The 18,298-nt window shown below is 50.9% G+C and overlaps 4 protein-coding genes across 8 annotated transcripts; 1 reads left to right on the forward strand and 3 right to left on the reverse strand.

Annotated features, from left to right (window-relative positions):
• Positions 1-191: 191 nt before the first annotated feature.
• Positions 192-7,327, reverse strand: LOC117586980. 3 transcript variants are annotated; one of them, XM_034277377.1, is made up of 5 exons: positions 7,196-7,327; positions 6,898-6,991; positions 4,831-4,913; positions 744-1,399; positions 192-681 (listed from the first exon to the last, which is right to left on the reverse strand). In XM_034277377.1, exons 2-5 carry the CDS (start codon positions 6,910-6,912, stop codon positions 272-274), a joined length of 1,164 nt encoding a protein of 387 aa, XP_034133268.1. In that variant the 5' UTR covers positions 6,913-6,991; positions 7,196-7,327; the 3' UTR covers positions 192-271. The 3 variants fall into 3 exon arrangements, with proteins under 3 accessions (XP_034133268.1, XP_034133267.1, XP_034133266.1); XM_034277376.1 differs by having other exon boundaries at positions 744-1,402; XM_034277375.1 differs by lacking the exons at positions 192-681; positions 744-1,399 and adding an exon at positions 2,677-4,524.
• A 2,485-nt stretch (positions 7,328-9,812) lies between these two features.
• On the reverse strand, positions 9,813-10,689 carry LOC117586986. Of its 2 annotated transcripts, XM_034277384.1 has the most exons (2): positions 10,526-10,689; positions 9,813-10,486 (listed from the first exon to the last, which is right to left on the reverse strand). In XM_034277384.1, the coding sequence occupies exons 1-2, from the start codon at positions 10,653-10,655 to the stop codon at positions 10,098-10,100; spliced, it is 519 nt and encodes a 172-aa protein (XP_034133275.1). In that variant the 5' UTR covers positions 10,656-10,689; the 3' UTR covers positions 9,813-10,097. The 2 variants fall into 2 exon arrangements, with proteins under 2 accessions (XP_034133275.1, XP_034133274.1); XM_034277383.1 differs by having other exon boundaries at positions 9,813-10,689.
• Positions 10,690-10,823: 134 nt separating this feature from the next.
• Positions 10,824-17,748, reverse strand: LOC117586981 (keratin, type I cytoskeletal 9). 2 transcript variants are annotated; one of them, XM_034277379.1, is made up of 4 exons: positions 17,624-17,748; positions 13,329-13,466; positions 12,373-12,554; positions 10,824-12,311 (listed from the first exon to the last, which is right to left on the reverse strand). In XM_034277379.1, the coding sequence occupies exons 3-4, from the start codon at positions 12,518-12,520 to the stop codon at positions 10,951-10,953; spliced, it is 1,509 nt and encodes a 502-aa protein (XP_034133270.1). In that variant the 5' UTR covers positions 12,521-12,554; positions 13,329-13,466; positions 17,624-17,748; the 3' UTR covers positions 10,824-10,950. The 2 variants fall into 2 exon arrangements, with proteins under 2 accessions (XP_034133270.1, XP_034133269.1); XM_034277378.1 differs by lacking the exon at positions 17,624-17,748 and adding an exon at positions 14,283-14,550.
• LOC117586987 lies at positions 16,276-17,570 on the forward strand. The gene is made up of 3 exons (XM_034277386.1): positions 16,276-16,474; positions 16,533-16,825; positions 17,283-17,570. The coding sequence occupies exons 1-3, from the start codon at positions 16,276-16,278 to the stop codon at positions 17,568-17,570; spliced, it is 780 nt and encodes a 259-aa protein (XP_034133277.1).
• Positions 17,749-18,298: the final 550 nt, after the last annotated feature.

Genomic DNA, 18,298 nt, shown 5'->3' on the forward strand with positions numbered 1-18,298 from the left:
GGCGGAAAAGATTAATCAAGATTTGCACATGCTTGCGCTCGGCTGTGCAGAATTTTCTGATTTTCTTTTGCTTGCCTGGAAGTCAATTTATTCTCGCCATAAACTATAATCACTTCCCGCAGATCGGACTTTTGATCGCTTTCAACTTCCCCCTGGACTCAGAGTTCTTCCAATAAAAACTCCACTCAAAATTAAGTTAATTCAATTATTCGACGAAACTTTATTGGCAATGCCGGAAGCTGGCACACAAAAATGTTGCCCGGCTCTCTCGTTATTCGTAGTGCAAACGGCGCTTGGGCTTGGACATCATCTGCGCCTGTGCCTGACGCGCTGCATAATCCTCCGCAATGGCTGTGCGCCACTTGTCCACCAGCGAGTCCCCGCCAGAGAGGCGCACCGGCACGAGCGGCGTCTCGCGGGTCAGCGGGAAACGTGCCACGGTCAGGGGTCCATCGTTGTAGTCGTAGTCATCGCTGGCCTTCTCGGCCGCAGAGTTGGGGGTTTTGATCACCAGCTGGTTGCGGGTGGGCAGGGAGATGCTGAAGGCAGCGGCCTCCTCGGGCGAGACGCCAGCAATGGCCGTAGCCTTGGGGGAGGCAACAGCCAGGCCATTGCGGCCGGACAAGGCCACAGCATTGGGCTTGGAGGAGGCGACACCGCCCTCGCCGGCAATGGAGAGACCTGCGCAGGGAGGCACTAGAAGTTGTAGATTCACTTTGATCTCTGAGATTCCATGGACTCACCCACTGGCTTGGCCTCGGCCACAGCGGCATCCTTCTTGGGCGCCATGACGGACACACTGTCGTTGACATCCTCGTAGGGATCCTCGCTGTTGGGCGGCAGAAAGTCCTCCGGCGAGAACTGCTGCTCCGTGACCTCATCCAGCTTCTGTTCATCGATCTTCTGATCCGCCGGATTGCTGCCACCAAAGTTCGAGGGCTGCTTCTGTGGTGGCGGCGGCGCCGGGGGAGAAAGGGCAAGCAGCTCCGGCTGCAGCAGCACACTGAAGTCCTTGATCTGGCCCGTCTGCTGCAGCAGCGCCAGGCTCTGGGCGGCCTGGCCGAGTTCCAGCAGGCTGCTGGCATAAATCTGATTGTCCTCCGCGCTGAAGGAACCCTTGCGCTTGGCCATTTCCTGAATGGCCACGAGACGCGCGGCTGCCAGTTGGATGCGATTGAAGTCACTGGCGCTGGCGGAGATGGAGGTGCTGCTGCTGCTGGTGCTCGAGCCACTGCTGGCCGCCGAGATGGTGATGGTGTCATCTGCCGTCTCCCGCGGCACGGCTCTCTGCTGCAGGATGTAGCTGCCGATGCTGCCATCACGCTGCGGACGCAGCTGCAGCAGTTGGCCACGCAGGCCGCCGTAGTAGGGCACCTCCTCGTAGATCCGCGATCTGTGTCTGCTTTTGGGGGGGTGGTGGTTGGGCTGTTACATAGTCGTTTAAAGAGTGTACAGAGGGGGGAAAGGGGGGAAAGGGGGGAAAGAGAAAGCGTGGAGGAAGCGATTGCATCTACAATAACTACAGAGGAGAGCTGTACAGAGATTTACTTTATTTACACACTATGGAGGATGAAGGATAATGACACAGTTTCAGGAACATCTTTAGGGGCAGCATCATCGAACTCCTCTCTGCTCCTCAGTTGAACAGATCCAGCTCCAAGTCTGCCGTGGCATGCGCCTTGCCACCCACACCGGCGATGGCCACCGAGTCCGGATTGAAGTACACATTCGTGGGCACGCCCTTCTTCAGGTAGGCCCGCGAAATGGGCGTGGAAATGGCTGTGCCGCCGTTGCCCACCACCGCACGGGAGTGCGGTTCGAGTATGAGTGCCGCCTGCTTGCGTCCCTGTATGGCCTGAGCCTGCAGCGGCTGGTAGGGCAGAAAGTAGTTGCCAAATTGGATCTGCGGAATGTTGCCCGAGCTGCTGCTGGTCTTGCCCGTGGCCTCCACCTTGACGGGCACGCGCTTCGGCTTCACTGAGGTGCTCTTTCGCAGCTTTGCGGGTCGCAGTTGCTGCTGGCTGGAGATCACATGCTTGCCGGGAATGGACAGTATCTCCTCGATCACGTAATTGGGATTTATTTTGCTCACCGCTGAGCGGAGACCCGAATCACTCTTAAGATCACCAGTGGTTTGTGTCTCGGCTGGCAGCTCTTGCAGCTTTTCTGGCTTTTCGAGCTCTTCCGCTATGCTTTCGGGCTTGATCGTGCTCGTGGTTGTTGCATCGGCTGTGGCTGGTGTGGTGGCTGTGCCAGGTGTGGTGGGTTGCAGCACGTATGCCAGCGGCAGACTGTATGCCGCGTAGAACGGACTGTTGTATATAACAGCTGGCTGGTAGGCGCCAAACGGCGTCGGTTGGTTCTCCTTTGCGAGCAGCGGCGCAGAGTGTGCCAGTTGAGTGCGTGGCGGCCAGGCCTCGAAGGAAGCAGTGCGCCAGTAGCCGTAAGCACTTTGTTTTGATATTTATTTGTGTGTGTTTTGGGGGATAGGATAGAGGGAAGGCAGCAGCCGGTTAGTAATTTAATATTTACAGCAACAATTGTTTGGAATGTGTTTTAGTAGGTGAAGAGCAAGCAGCATGCGGCAGTATAACAATGAGGATTAGCAGTGCGGAGTGGTGCGTGTATTGGATGTGGGGGTTTGTGTACACGATAGCAGCAAAAGCAAAAAACAAATTACGAAATACGAACATTTATTTTAATTACTAGCGAGAATACCAACTAAAAATGAAGCCTAACTAATATCGAAAAAATAGCTAAAGCACAAGTCAAGCCTCAGACTCAAACATCATCTCCTGCTCCTCCTCCTCCTCCTCCGTCGTGCCCGTGGGTGGGGCATAGTAAACCGTCGGTCCAGTGGCCACCACTTTGCCCTCCCGTGGAAAACTTCTCGCCTGCAGATCGGTGCGTGCCAGCGCATCCTGCAGATCCACATTCGCGGGTATGGAAATCACCTTGGCTCCTGGCCCAGCGATTGTGAGGCTGCGCGGATGTGTCAGGGCATAACCCCCAGGACCCACAATCGCTGTGCCGCCGCTGCCGGCTGTGGCCACGCCCCCGGGCCCAGCAATCGCAATGCCGCCCTTGCGCACCTTCAGCCGCTGGATGATGATGCCGCCCTCGCGGAGTGCCTGCTTCTGGGTGGTTTGCTGAGCGGTGGCCACATGGCCAATGGTGTGCATCAGGCCACCAGTTCCCAGATGGTTCTTGTGCGCAAATAGATGCTTCTCTTCGGACTGGGCGCTGGTGTCCTGCTCGGCGGCCGTGTTCTCCAGATCCTCGATGTTGCCATCGCCGCCGCCCTCCTCCTTCTCGTCGTCCCACTTGTAGTCCTCCTGCGTGTCGCTGGACAGCTGCTGCTGCTGATGCTTCTGCGGAATGCTGCCCACAATGATGGGCTGGGAGGGGGACAGTGCACCGGGCACCGGGCGGAACGGCATCCTGAATATATTCTGGAAAGCATTCTTGATGGCCGAGGATGTTTGGTTCTGCATATCGGCGATGTTGATGCCGGAAACGCGGAAGGGATTCAAACGATTGCGATTGGGCAGGAGTCCGCCGGCAGGAGGTAGGCTTGAGGGCGCAGATGTTGTGGCAATGGTGGGTGACAGCTGCTCGGCGTCCTTGCCACCAGCAGACGCAGCTCCCCGCACAGGTTTCACGGTGGTGCTCACACGCTTGCGATTCCCAGCGGCTGCCAGACTATTGTCGGTGGCAGCTGCCACAGTTGTCTGCGTTCTGTGGGCAGGCTTGTTGGAAGGCCTCTCCCTGGAGTCCAAACGGAACTCCTTGAAGTTCTGCGGCGCAGCTGGGGCTTTGGTGGTCGCTGTGCCATTGCCCCTCTTGGGTGTGCCATCCTCGTTCAGCGCCAGCTCTCTGGGCAGAAAGAACAAATGATATTTGGGCGTGGTCTTGCCCTGCTTCCTGCCCGACTTGGCCTTGCCATAGAAGCTGTCCACGTCGCCGATGATCTTGTAGCCCTTGACGCGGTACTCCTGGGCGGCATGCTCCCGCAGATACTGCTCCTTGTTCAGCTTGTACAGGTGCACAGGGATGACAAAGTGGGCGGGCAGCTGCTGTGCCTCCTGCGCCGTTGTGGGCTTTGGCAGCTCCACTTGGTTGGGTCGGAAATAAAGCTGCGATTGCTGCACCTCCACACTGGCTGGTGCGACTGTGCCCTTGCGCAGCCTTGGTGGCACATTGTAGCTGGATCCTGCCACATTTCGTGTCAGTTTTACTGCACGAATCGAGGGCTCGAGCAGCGTCTGGCCGTGGCTGCCGGCAAAGTGGTGCTGCTGCGCGTGGAACGGCTGATAGGCGGGCTTGGGGAACAAATACTGACTGGAGTCGAGTATGGGCGGGAGCTTCTTCTGCTCCGGCTGCTTCTTCACGTAGCCAAAGGCCTCATTGACGCGTGCAATCTGCTCGAGAATGCGCTTCGCCTCGTCCACCTTCTCGGCCGTAGGTGGCGCCACATTGGGATCAAATTCCTCGGGAAATTTGATCAGCCGCTGCTGCTGGATTCTGCAAACGAGAGTTTAGGGATTTGTTTGTTGTTGGTCTCTCAGTTGGCTTTCGTTTGTAAACTCTAATGCGTGAGACAGGGTCAAGGGTCATGTTGTTTGTATGTTGTGGTTAGGGCAAAGGCAAATGATTTTTGGGTTAGTCACAATTCCGCAGGCAACTGCAGTTCAGTTTTAGTCACAAATTCTACAGCGAGAGAGCAGCGCAAGTTCTACTTTTTTGGAATTAGCACAAAGTTGAACCCGGTTCACAGGCACAGGCACAGGCACAGGCTAGGGTCTTACTTTTAGTGGTTTTAGTACTTACTCGACGGCTGCGCCACTTGCATCCAGTGGGTTCTGGCTGGCGGCCAAGGAGGCCAGCCCCAGCACCAGCACCAGCGTTGACAGCTGCAAAATGTACAGAAAGATATGTAAATATCTGTGTAAGTGTGAGCCAAGTGCTTATGTTAATCGTTTATGCCAAGTTGTATTCTATCATAGGACTCAATCTGTGCTCTTTTGTTATTCCGATGTCGTAATGGCCCCAAGAATGCGGTCAAGTGTCTCGCGAAAGTCTTTCATTCTCAACGTTCCGCGCTCAACGTTCTGCGTTCTCTTTCCCACTCAGCTGTCGCAAGGCATTTGCATAATTTCTTTTAAGCTGCGGCCCGAAAAGTGAGAGCCGCAGCAAGCATCAGCTGAGGATGGAAGTACTCTCGCACTTTGCAGCTTTCCAGCTTTCCAGCTTTTCCCCTCCCCCAACTCGGTTCTCAAGTGCCGCACGCTCTGCAAATATTTGCCGCTCTCTTCAGCTCTGCAGCTTCCCCTCTCTTTCTGCCTCTCCTTTTCCTTCTTCCCTCTCCCGTTTACTCGCGCATTTGGCAAAGTCAATATTGACGCAATCTTCTTGGGCGACCGTTAGCACCGCACGCCCCTCTATCAAAACAGAAATGTCACCCAAGCTGGAAAAGAACTGAAAGCCCTGAAAGGCAAGAGCCAACAGCCAAGAGCCAGCTTCAGCCTCAGTGCCAGCTCCACCTTCAGCATCAGTAGATGGAGCCCCGAAAAAATGAAGCTGTATCTGAAGTTCGGGGCTCGTGTTGTGTCATTGACCTGAACCTCTAGGCGTCTGTTACGATTCGATGCCGAAAAGTAACTTGAAACAGCGCTGGAAGTTGGATATTGGCTGCTGATTGGACGGACTGGACTGGTGGCCGTCGAGCCTCAACGCTTATTGATTTGCAAGACAATCTCTTGCACTTCTTGGGCAAACGTAACCTAAGTCAAAGATGTATTTCTGTCTGTCTGGGCTTTCTTTTGTCTTTTGGCTTATTTATTATATTGGCCCGCGGTAACGACTCTGAGTAAAATTGGGTGTGTTCCGTGTTCCATCCAAAAACAAACTGGGTTAATGTCTCGAATGCAAAGTTCTCAAACAAGATACAAGATATAAATGGGGTTTGTTTCTTGTTCTTCAGCGCTTCGCTGATGCCACTTAAATGTGAAATGATACTCTGAAGAGCGACACTGATGGAGTCAATTGATGGAGTGATGCACGCACACAGAAGTGTGGACTGGAGAGAGTCCACCAGCCACCAGCCAGCAGCTATTGGTTTAATAATTTATTTGATTGGAAACACATTCAATGCACTTCCATGTGGCACTTGGGTTCGTTTGTTCTTTGGAATATTCGAATATCATAATTATGTTCATGGCTGGACTGGGGGAATATACTCGTAATTTTTAATTGCCATTTGTTAGCCCACGCATGATTTTCTTACGCCTCTGGCATATTGATTTTTATAGATATTTCTCTTGGGCTTTTTATTCAAATATCTTTTGGTTATACATTCAATTCATTGTTACCAACAACAACATATATGTTTTTAAATAGGAATAAGTATGAATAAGGCAAGGGATAATCTGATTTTGGTTTGGGCTTCGAAATGAATCACTTTTCACTTTTCAATGCGAGCTGGAGACAGAATTCTGTCACGTTCCGAGTGCCAAGAGGAGTGTTTGGAGTTGTACAAAAGACCTTTCACTCAAAGGTTCTTTGTCTTAAAAATAGCTCTAGCATTTAAGATATACAAAATATTATTTCTTTTGGGGTTACATGCCAAATTGATTTCTGCTTATTAAAATGCCCAAAAATATGGCTGGCTAATTTGCGTAGCTGAGTAAAAGGTCAAAAGCATAGAGGCGAGAACCACTTAAGATTGTTGCCAAAAATGTCGTTGAGTGAAAGTTCATTTGCCGGGAAGTGAAAGAAATGAAAGACTCAAGGCACGAACTTGGGCCACTTACAGAAAGAAAGAGTTCAGCAATCAAATGATTAATTGCGGTCAGCTCTAAACTAGTTTCGTTTTACGAGTGAATTTCAATTACTTACCACAAAGAGTTGCATTCTGTTGCCAAGTTCTGTAGATATTTACGATGCTAAAGAGGAGCCTTGACTGTGTCTGTGGTTGTGCGTTATCCTTGAACTGCGAACAAGAAACGAAAGGAATGACACCACGCGGAAACAACAAAAATCACAAAAACACAGAGAAACACACAGAATGAAACAGAGACACATAAAGTCAATCCTGCGGTGCTTTTAATTTACGATTATTTCTTGTTCTTTTTTATCTCAGGGAACACTGAAACACGAAGGCCGAAAGGCACAGGGCACAGAGACACAAACACACCTCCTGCTCCTAGGTAGAACCAAGCGGGCCTGACAACGACTGAAGATGAACTGAATCGTGGCCGTGCCCACTGCCTCTGTTTATAACATTTCCATTAGCCAGAGACAGGCAGCAACAGCAACGCAAAAGAAATGTCCAACGAAACGGAGCAGCAGCAGCAGCAGCAGCAGCGCCAGCAGGTGTAAGAGAGCCGCAAAAGAGAGAGAGAGAGAGAGAGAGCGAAGGGAACGAAGAGAAACCCGACACGGCACGGGCACGCTGGGAGAGTCCGTCACGTAAACGAGCGCCTTGGGCGGAGTGCGACTGCGACTTATCTGGCTGATCTCTGAGCTGGCAAGGGTTTTTTTTTTGTTCAGCCACACTTGATATTCATGGATCAATGTCTAGGCTTGTGCAGATTGAAATCTTCTCTTGTCTCCCTCTCTGGTCGAGGCTACGACGGGGCATTTTGCAGGCACTTTTCGTTTCGATTGAAACTTGTTAGGCCGCGCTGACAGGGCGCGTCTTTGTTTGCTACTGTCCGTGTCCAACTAACAACCGAATCATCCTCAACATTCACAACTGACATTGATTAATTGGCCGTGTATTGAGAGGCGTCTGCTGGCCATTACAAGTGGAGTGAGCAGCGAGAACCTAGAGAGGAGCATTGTGTGTGGGTTGTGGCCAGTTAAGCAGCTCCACAACATGACATAAGCTTAAATTGTCAAAGACTTAAGAACCCAATGCTCCGACTCCTGCTGCCATGAATGAGACAGATCTCTCGAGTCTTTTGTTGTGTAATTCAATTAAAATGTTTGCCTGAAACTCGTTAGAAAGTTTTGAAGACAACTGAATTTTGGCTCACACACTTCTCGGGTGTCTGTCGGGGGGATTAGTTCTATAATTGAAATTCATTTTTGCAGGTTCCTGTTCGTGTTCGAAGTTGTGCCCTGCGGCTCTGCCATAAGTCTTTATTAGTCAGACAGCACCATCAATTTTTTCATTATCTGCACAGAGACACACAGCCACGCCCTCCACTGACACGTAAACAAAACAGAATCCAGCTCCAGGCAAGTGCCTGGCTTCCGATTCAGCCCAATTGTTGCCAATAATCGTACATACTTCTTGATTAACCAGGATCAGTTCGAACCTTTTTCGTGGCACACGCAGACATCAATAAAATGGCCACAAGATTTATGGTTTCGAACCCAAGACCCAAGCCCCAACGCCCCAACGCCAGTGGGGAGCATACAAAATGAGCAGAAATCGCTGTATAAACTCAAATGCGCCACACGCACACGGGACACTCTTCAGCTACCCAGCTTGCCCAGCAGTTTCATTCGATTCGAAACCCAATTCGGAATGCAGCAATCAAAAGGCGATAAATCGATGCAACAACGGCAACGAACGCAGGGAGGGAGCAGCTCCACTGCAGAGACCTTGAGACCTATTTATAAATGCATGCAAAACGGGACTGAGAGTGGGACGAATGTTGTCGTTGGGCCTAGGCAGCCCTGTGGGCCCAGGGACCAATTAAGTCTGACCTTCGGCACGAGAGAGGGAAGAGGGAGGAGACTCAAACCGTTGTTTATAACCGCTAACTGGGAAAAGAGCGCCTGGCAGATCACAGATCCATGGCCAGCCGCAGAGCGGTGCCCGAACTGCTTTCAGTTCTGCTTCTTGTTGTCTTCGGTTCTGTAACCCAATTATGCAGCAGCAGAGTGGCAGGCAGTGGGGGGGGGTGTGGCTTCTAGGCTGGTTCCCAGCTTAACGGCAGTCAAGGCATTGATATCAGCGCTGAGAACGTGACAGACAGCGAAAGAGCGACCCTAAATCTAGATCTGTGTCAGTGGCAAGTACTTTTGTGTCTCTCTCTCTCTCTTTTTAGTGCATTCCGCAAAGAAAGTTGTGGAGTGCGTTTGGAACTTGTTTAGGGGAAATTTAAGCGGACAGATCTCTGACATCAAATTTTAATTGTGGCAGTGAAACTTGCCACAAAACAAACCCAAACCCAAATCCAAACCCAAACCCAAACCCAAATCCAAATCCAAACCGTATTAATTTCGAGTGCGAGTAACTTTTGGTTTTTTTGCGCACATCTGCATATTATTAATGTAACTTTGTCTCGTGTTGTTTTGGGCTTTTCGTTGGTCATATTTTATTTAGGCCACGTTGTGGTCTCTCTGCTCGCCAAGGCTTTCCGCTCTGTTCAATTCAAATCATTTGGCAAGTGCGCGCACGCGTCCAACATTTCAAATTGTGTTCCAGTCCCCCCACAGAAATAGCCCACAAAAACTAAGCAAATCAAAACAAATTAAGACTTGGGATGCACTGGCCACGGGTAAATCAATTAGGCATTATAAAATGCATAAATCGTACAAGTTGTTGGCCCACCAAACAGCACGCGCCACAAAATGGCTGGATGGGTGGCTTCGGAGTGGCAATTAGATTTGTTTCGGAATGTTTTGGTGTAGGAAAATGTGACACCAATCAGAGGTATCATTGAAGATCAATTAAGTTAGGGCAGATAGGCGACAGTTTTCGTTTCTGTTTGCGTTTATTTAAAAGTGAAAATATTCTTGCCTGAACTTACGTTTAGCTGGCAGCATTCGCTGATCATTTGGCCCTACATTTATCGCTATATGAATTACATTTTGATGCCCAGTTCCTTGCCACTTTTTTGGGTAATTCTGTGTGTAAATCTCTGACCTATAAAGGCGAATATCTCTCCTCTAACTACTCCACAGCTCTGCAATTAGTTGCAGTAAGCAACAGCTGGCTTTAGCTACCCTTTAAGACCATTCTGAGTAGCGCCCCTTAAATCACGTTCGATGACATGACATTTAGCAGCCCATCCGCGCGCTTCTCTAATGCACTAAACCCAAAACAGAACACAGTTAGGAAACTACTTTTATTTGTTCATTTAAGCATAAGTGCCGCCATATTTATGCTGAAACTGTTGAGTGTTTGCGGACGGATTCAAGGCACTCGCTGCGCGGGAGCTGGTGGCCTTGGCCAAATTGCCACCCATGACAACGAAGCCAATGCCGGCGCCAGCCTTGTAGCTCAGCTCATGGTAGCCGGCCTCGTCGTAGTAGGAGTACTTCCCCAGCACAGTGCCCGACTCATCGGTGTGCTGGGCATGGGACATTTGGTGGGTGCTGAAGTCAAAGCTGGCTGCCGTCCGGGGAGTGGCACTGAGACTGGGACTCAGACTGGAGCCGATTTGATAGCCTCTGCTGAGGGATGCTGTGGCCAGGCTGTCTGCTGTGGGTTGTGTGTTGTAGGGGCCAAAGATCTCCAGGGAATTGCCTGCACCTGCTGCCTGTCCGTACTTGGGGGACTGCGCACTCCTGCCCGTCCTGTCCCCATCCGTGTTGTAGGCGTAACCTTTGCCATTGAACTGCATGTAGACACGAGCTCCTTGCACGCAGCCTAGAGCCAGCAAACCCGAGAGGAGCAGCAGCAGTTGAGACTTCATCTTCAGGCAAACTTCGAGGCAAAACTAAGCGCAGAACTGCCACGGGCTGTGGGTTATATGTGGGGGCAAACCGCAGAGCAGCGCAGACTCTGGGCCAATGCAACCTGCAGCCACGGGTATTGGGTGACCCAAGGGATAGAGTTACAGAGTTACAGTTGCTAAATTATTACTATGTATTCCGCTTTTCAATACTGTTACAGTTGCTGCCTTAACGCTGATCAATCACTTATGGCTACGACCTAAAAAAGTATCCAAGGGGAAGTAGGAGTAGGAGTAGGAGTAGGAGTTTCCGGGCCTAATGCTCCCTGGAGGCAGCCAACTCGGCAATCTCATCCTGCCTTAATGCCTCCGATGGTGACAGCCCCACCCGTCCGCCCAGCGGCACAATGTCTATGTTCTGCACGTGCGCTCGGACACTCTGCCCCGGGGGCAGTCCCAAATACCATTTGCCCACATTCTTGATCACCGTGGAGTCGCGATGCCGCAGCACCCAGTCCCTATCCCGATCGATCTCCAGTGTGCGATGATTGGCCGTGACCAAGGGCGGCAGGGAGCTGCCAACATCGTCATCGTTGAGGTTGTAATTGTCGCCGGGCCCGCTGATGGCACTGCCAGTGGAGCTGCTTCCGCCTCCGCCTGAGCCTCCTCCTCCTCCTCCTGTGGGTGGCAGATAGCCGCCGCTGGACACACCTTCGCTGGAAGCAGCTCCGCCTCTGTGTTTGCCTGCTCCTCCAGCTCCCCTTTCCGCGCTGCCTCCCCTGCCGCTGAAGCGATTTTGATTGCGTGTGCCGCTGGCATTGATGCGCGTGGAGCCCTTCTGTCGCGTGGCGCTGCTGCCTCCGCCTGTGCGTGTGCGTGTGCGTGTGCCAGCCTTGCCTCCTCCTGCACCTCCTCCGCCACCCCTCTCCCTCTCTGCTGCATCGTATGTGGTGCTGCCTCTGGGCGGGCTTCCCGCTGCGTAGCCCCAGCGATCCTCCTTGCCGCGGAAGGAGCTGGAACCACTGGAAGTGCTGCTGAGTCCAATGTCCTCATCCTCATCGCCTCCACCATTGCCATCGGCTGCCAGATCATCCTCCGCTGCGCCATTTCCATCTGCAGTCTGCCCATCAGCTCCTCCACCACCTCTGCTGCCAGCTCTGCTGCCTCCTCCACCGGGTTTCAGATAATCTGTGGCACCTGCACCACCACTAGCCCCGCCCAATCGCCCGCCCGCACCCCTGCCAAAGTCATTGGCCAGCCGGAAGTCCGTGTCCGCCAGCCGGAAGTCGGCCACCGAGGGATTTATGTGCGTGCCCGGACCAATGCGATTGTGCACCACGCGATAGCCAATGCCCGCGCCCGCAATGTACTCCACCGTGCGCTGCACGCCCTTGTCGTCGAGGAAGGAGTACGTGCCGCGCACGAGGCCATCCGGGGCACGACTCTCCGCACGCCGATGATCCGGTCCGGCGGCAATCAGCTTGTAGCTGCCCGCGGGTCCACGCTGCACGGACATCTTGCCGCGTGTCCGGGGCGGCGCCTTGTACAGCGGACTGGAGTAGGCCACGCTGGAGGGATTGTCGGGCACGGCATTGGAGATCTCAAAGCCAGTGCCGGCGCCTGCAGCATAGCGCACACTGTGACGCTCTCCCACATCATCCAGGTAGGAATAGAGACCTGAAAGGGGAGAGCATAAAGGGAATGCCAGCAGTAGAGGGCTGATCGGAGCGGAGCTCACCCCTGATCCTATTTCCTGCATCATTCTCCTCGCTCCTCGACTGGTCCGGCGTGCGGTAGCTGAAGCTGTAGGAGGGATCATCAAAGGGATCGGCCAGCGGGTCGTCGGGGCTACCGCGCGGCCTCACCGGATACTGTGCCAAGTCCATTTTGCGGTGTATCTTCGGTCCATTCACGCGAAAACTGTGTGAGAATTTGGCAGATTAATTGGCTGCAACCGAGAGTACAATGAGAGTACAATCAGCTGCCTGGATATTGGGTAAACCCCCGGCGTAGCGGATGCCGAATGGAAGTGCGCTGCTGCTCCCATAAGCGCTGCAATTTCAATCAGATGCGAATCTGGACCTGCTGTGGCACGTCATTACTTTGATTAGCCAATCGCAGGAGGGGGGGAGTCCGAGTACACTCCATTCAGAATCATCATTTGCTATCGCTGAGCATCTGTGAGATCTGTGGCCTGGCACCCTCTAGCTTTGGGCCTGAATTTGGGGTGTATTTGTGGAGCTGTAGAACATGCCAAGACGTCAGCTGATTGCGTATTTGCTGGTTGAATTTCTCAGCCTAACTCAGCTGCAACTTTAGGCCAACAGAATCTTGCAAATGGTGGTTGAATAGTTCTTATAGTAACCATTAATAAAGCCACAGTAAGAGCTACTCCCCTAGTCGTAACACTGCGACGAGTGTTTCCCCCCAGTTGTTACATTTGTTTTGGCCGTGTGCCAGTCAATTTGTTAACAGCTTTTTGTTGGCAGCGTTTACCGGAGATTGCAAAAAACAAATCCCAACTCCTAATGTAAGAAACGTTTAGGCAACAGCAGCAACAACACAAACCAGTAGCAGTCCAATGTGTTAGAACCGTTTCAGCTGCGGAGGGGCTTCCGTCCCGCTTCAGTGGTCAGCGCCTGCCGCATCTGTACCTCTCTCTACCTGTGGCATCTTTGGTCTTCATTTACTCACCCACGTGGTCCGGCCGTATAGACGGTCTCTTCGATTTGGCCGCTCGCTGGACTACGCGAACCATAACGACCTCGCACCGTGTTGTCTGGCGTGCCCGAGGCGCTGTGATAGTAGCCGCCAATGTCATCATTTGCATGTCTGCGCTCCGATCCAATCCCAACCCATTCGATCAGCAGTATCCAAAAAGTGGCAAGTAATTGCGTTGCCCCCATGCGTGGCAGGCAGGAGTCGGCGTGCGAAATGGTAGACGGTGGAAGGGGGAGATAGATGGAACGACGGAAATGTGTTATTGTGGCGATTGCAAAATGTTACTTGAGGGCGTTCAAAAAGGTGTTAGAAAAAAATTATGAAAACTCGTTCGAGTGTGCGATGGATGGGCAACATTATTCAACAATTAGTTTAGGATTAGAAGATTTGTTTTATGATTTATGAGCCATGAACAGGGGCTGTATGTAATTAATTGAGTTGAAGATTTCCTCAAAGATTTAGCAAGTCAATGCCCGGAAAAGACAGCCTAAAATTAGCTCAAATGTGGAATAAAATATTGGAACATTTGTCACGACAAAACTAAAGATTTTGCTATGGAAAATGTATCTTAAAATTGCACAGATTGCAGTCTGAGAATATCTTGATCATGAGGTGAGCGTTTTTCTTATTGAAAGTTCTCTTAAATTACAGAAAACTTTACAAGTTGCAAGCAGAAAGGGAGATGCAGACACGAATTTAAAATGTCCCTTTTTAAGGGTTTTAAATAGAATATTTTCCAAGGCGCACATCAAATAAAAACTCATGTGTTTACTGGCATCCTTTTTGGATTCGCTGCCATTTAGTTTGCATTCTTAAACCACTTTTATGTGGCATTCATGAGCAGCAATAGTCTTGGTCCTTCCTCTTTTGAGTCATTCATGGTTCACATTCATTCTCTCATTTATCACTCTACATGCTTGTGTATACCGAAACTGAAAAGATCCATCCTCGTTGATGGTATTGTACTCGATTTCAGCACTCGCTGGCTGTGCCCAGTAGCCCAGGAGAGCGCACAGCAACCAAAGCAGATGCATCTTCACTGCCTTCAAACAAGAGTGGGTATGGTGAGAGCTTCAAACGAACATCCTGGCACAAAATGAACAGGGAGAATGTTCCAATGATGCGAAACCGATTCCGATCTTGGCTGGGCACTTTCTAGGGAGACTTTTGGAGCTGGCGGGCGGCAAGAACAACGCGACGACGACGACTGATGCGCCCCAGCGTTAGACCTTCGTATTTAAATACGATTCTCAGGCGAGGCAGCCAACCGATGGTGGCAGCGGCACACAGTCGCTGTTCGTTCGTGTTGCCTCTGCTGCTGCCTCTGCTGCTGCTTGTCTCACCTGACCACCCACCCAAACGAAACGCCGAAACATCAGCAAACACCAAAACACCAAAGTGGAAGCCACGAAGATGGAAGCAGCAGCAGCAGCAGCATTTGTGTGCAAATTGCGTTGCAAGAAGTGGCACCAACAGTGGTGTGGCAGGGGCAGGTGAGAGAATTTGTTCTAATGACGGACACGCAAGTGCTGTTGTGGCTGTTTGTTGTTTATTTTTGTGTGGCAGGCAGGCAGGCAGGCAGGCAGTCTCCTTGTTCAGTAAATTGCAACAAGAACGGGAGAATGTGGGCTGGAATGGGCGCTGTGAAATGGGAGAATGGAAAATCGTGCACAGCAGCTGCCTGTCAATTAGCTCACGTTGTTGCTCCCCCAAGAGACACAGACACAGACAGAGATGGAGTTGGAGATGGAGAGCTCTTCCTGGCCATGGCTTACCCCCAACCAGAGATGGAGCTATGGCTCGACAGCTGCCATTGAACTTCAGTGCAGTCCATGGAGGACTCTGGAGAGCCGCGTCGAAATATTCAATTCAATTTCAGCAGCACCGTTAGCTGGCCGGGACTCGAGCGATGTGGCTTTTGGCTCTGATTACAAATTCGATCCGCCACGAGTCTAGGTCAGTGTCTTAGCTGCAATTTGGCAGAGAGGCAAAGGCAGCGGTCAGCGGCATTGCATCATGCAATTAAAGGCAATTATCCAGCAGGCTGGAGCCACAGCTCTGCGATGAGCGATGTACACCCGCCACGAAAGCGACACAATTTCCGCCCAGGGATGTGCCGCCGAAAAGCCTTCGACGATGCTTTTTAATGAACCATAATTATGTATGTATGTAGCCGCGTACCAAGTACAGTTATTGGCCATTGTTCTGGACGCTCTTCTCCGAGTTGGAGTTGGAGACTCCACCTGCTCCACCTCCGACTCAAGGCACAAACCTCGGAGCGCTTCGCTGATTATTGTGATGACAAAGACTTTGGCTTTGGGTTGGACTTCTGCTGCCATGATAATCTTTATGGCTTTCAGGCATATGCAAATTTGTCTTGACCAAATGCGGAAGAGACTCTTTGTGGTTCTGGGCCATTTATTGGTTAATTGTTCAGTCAATTGGAGCGAGTGCGCGTTTGATATGTGAGTTTGAATGAAATAAACCAGAATGGAATGGAATGGATACTCCCATGATGATCGTGTAGCTGCTGCTGCTGCTGCCAATGACCATGTGTTCATCTGTGGCATGTGGTTGTGGGCTGTGGCCAGCTTTAAGGACAAGTTTCAATGCGCTTTGGAGGCAACTGCGCACGCATGGGAAATGTGCAACCAGTCGAACAACTTGCCATTGAACCACATACCCATAGAGCAAGGCTGGTAACTGGATTCCCATCTACGTTTCACTCACCCAGACGGAGCAGAGCAGAGGTGACCAGCCGCCAGCAGCCAGCCGCCAGACAGCAGCCATCGGCCATCGGCCATCCTGTGAAAAGTGAAAATGCTTTCATTTTCATTGAAGCTCTGGCCGCTGCGCCATTCATTTGACAACAGCCCAGGGGCTCAGATCTGTGCAGCTCCGACACCATTCATTTTGTGCAATGAATATTACACAATTGTTATACATCTCGTGTGTGGTTATCACATCGCTGGGTGTGATCGATGTGAGCGAAGCCATTGGCTATACAATACGCTTCGAGACGAAGAAGTCGCGCTGCCTGAATCCTCCGCGCACCGCTAGGAAAGTGGAGTCTGTCATCACAGACTGCCAGGATGAGGTCAAAACGAAGCTGGTGAACGGTGGGTGGAGCAATGAAGGTATTCCACTCACACACTAATGATCTGTGTCTCCCCACAGAGGCCTATGAAATACTCAAAGAGCAGGTGTCACACGATCAGCCACCCATCGATCCGCACGATGATGCCATCGATTTCATTTGGCCCTCTGCGCCCAGCGATTCCTCGGGCATGGAAGTGGAGCATCCACATGAGCCACTGAATGCCAGCCACTACGAATATATTTTAATCGATGAGCCCGAACCGCGTCGCCGCATGGCGCGTCTCATGCAGAACATACGACGCCTGGATGTGGCCAGTTCGGGCATTTATCATCCGACGCTGGTGCCGCTGGAGGACAAGCGTATAGCGGGGGTGAGTAGTACTTCATAAATCCCTCGAAAATATCCCCAAGGACAGCTGCGATCTCGAGCCATCTTCAGGTGTTAATGAAATGCAAAGCCCAACGCTCAATTAAGTTCAATGGCAGCCCGCAGAAAAAACAATGTGCCCAGAGAATAATCACAGCTTCAGCCCACACACACACACACACACACATACTACCGCTCCCCCCCCCCCCACTCATTTGCTCATGTTAAAGTCAGGGCTAATAGACAATTGAAAGAAAAGCGCTAGGCCACAGAGCAGTTGCCACTGCATTTTCATTGCATTTTCAGTTCCATTCATAATGGCACGCCGCCAGTCTCAGTTCTCAAATTTTTCACACTGCGCACTGCAAAAAGCGCACTTAATACACATTAGCTGAATTTTATGCATCAGCAAATTGAATGGCCGCCATTCGTTCTCTCACCCCTCTCTCCATCCCCCTTAGTGTCTGCTGCACTGCGTCTATGCGAAGAATCATGCCATCGATCATATGGGCTGGCCCACACTGGACGGACTGGTGCAATTCTACTCGGAGGGCGTGCACGAGCACGGGTTCTTTATGGCCACACTGCGCTCCGTGAATCTCTGCCTGCGGGCCATGACCGCCAAGTACCATGTCAATCGCAAGGCGCTGCCGCAGAAAGGTGAAAGCTGCGATTTGGCATTCGATGTCTTTGACTGCATATCGGACCAAATTACAGGCTATTGCCTGGATCAGTATAGCCGGTATTAGCCGGTACAATAGTATGTGTGTGTTTGTGTGTATTTTGTTATATGTAACTGTACTTGTACCTGCGTGTGTTTTTGTCAATAAAATGTTTAGTGCGAATCCAAATGAAAGTTACGACCCATTCCAAGCGTAATAAATCCTAATTGGGAAGGATGTGGTGGATGCAGCCCTCCTAGAAGGTATATCTCATATAAGATCGAATACGAACCCATGGAAATCCTAGTTTAACGGCAGCCCGAGTTCAACTTAGTTTATTTTATTGCACGCTGATACTTCACCAAAAACTCGCTCAACTGCGGTACACACTCGATTTTCACACAGATTTAAAGGTAACGAACTTATTTGTATAATCCGAATGTTTATAAACTTATTTTAAATTAAACAAGCAACAGGTCGAAATTTGCCAGACGCTGTCTACATCTAATAAATACACGCCATTCTAGCTCCACCTGGTGACTGCTTTTAGTATCCTATATACTTTTAAAGCAGCAGATGGTATATTATGATGTATTTGGCAGGTATATTTGATCAACAAATCCGAGGTCACACTGGTTTCAGCTGTAAATCGTCGAAATCGAGTCGACGGTATATTTTTTGCTTATCGGTTTATATAGGTTTATTTCGACAATTGCTCGGTATGTTACGGTATATTTGAGAAGATAACACATTTTTGAGAAGATATCAAACAGATTTCACACAAAATTATAGACAGGACTGAAGAAAGGAGAGAA

This window comes from Drosophila guanche, unplaced genomic scaffold, assembly GCF_900245975.1.
Source record: "Drosophila guanche unplaced genomic scaffold, DGUA_6, whole genome shotgun sequence".
Classification (NCBI taxonomy): domain Eukaryota; kingdom Metazoa; phylum Arthropoda; class Insecta; order Diptera; family Drosophilidae; genus Drosophila; species Drosophila guanche.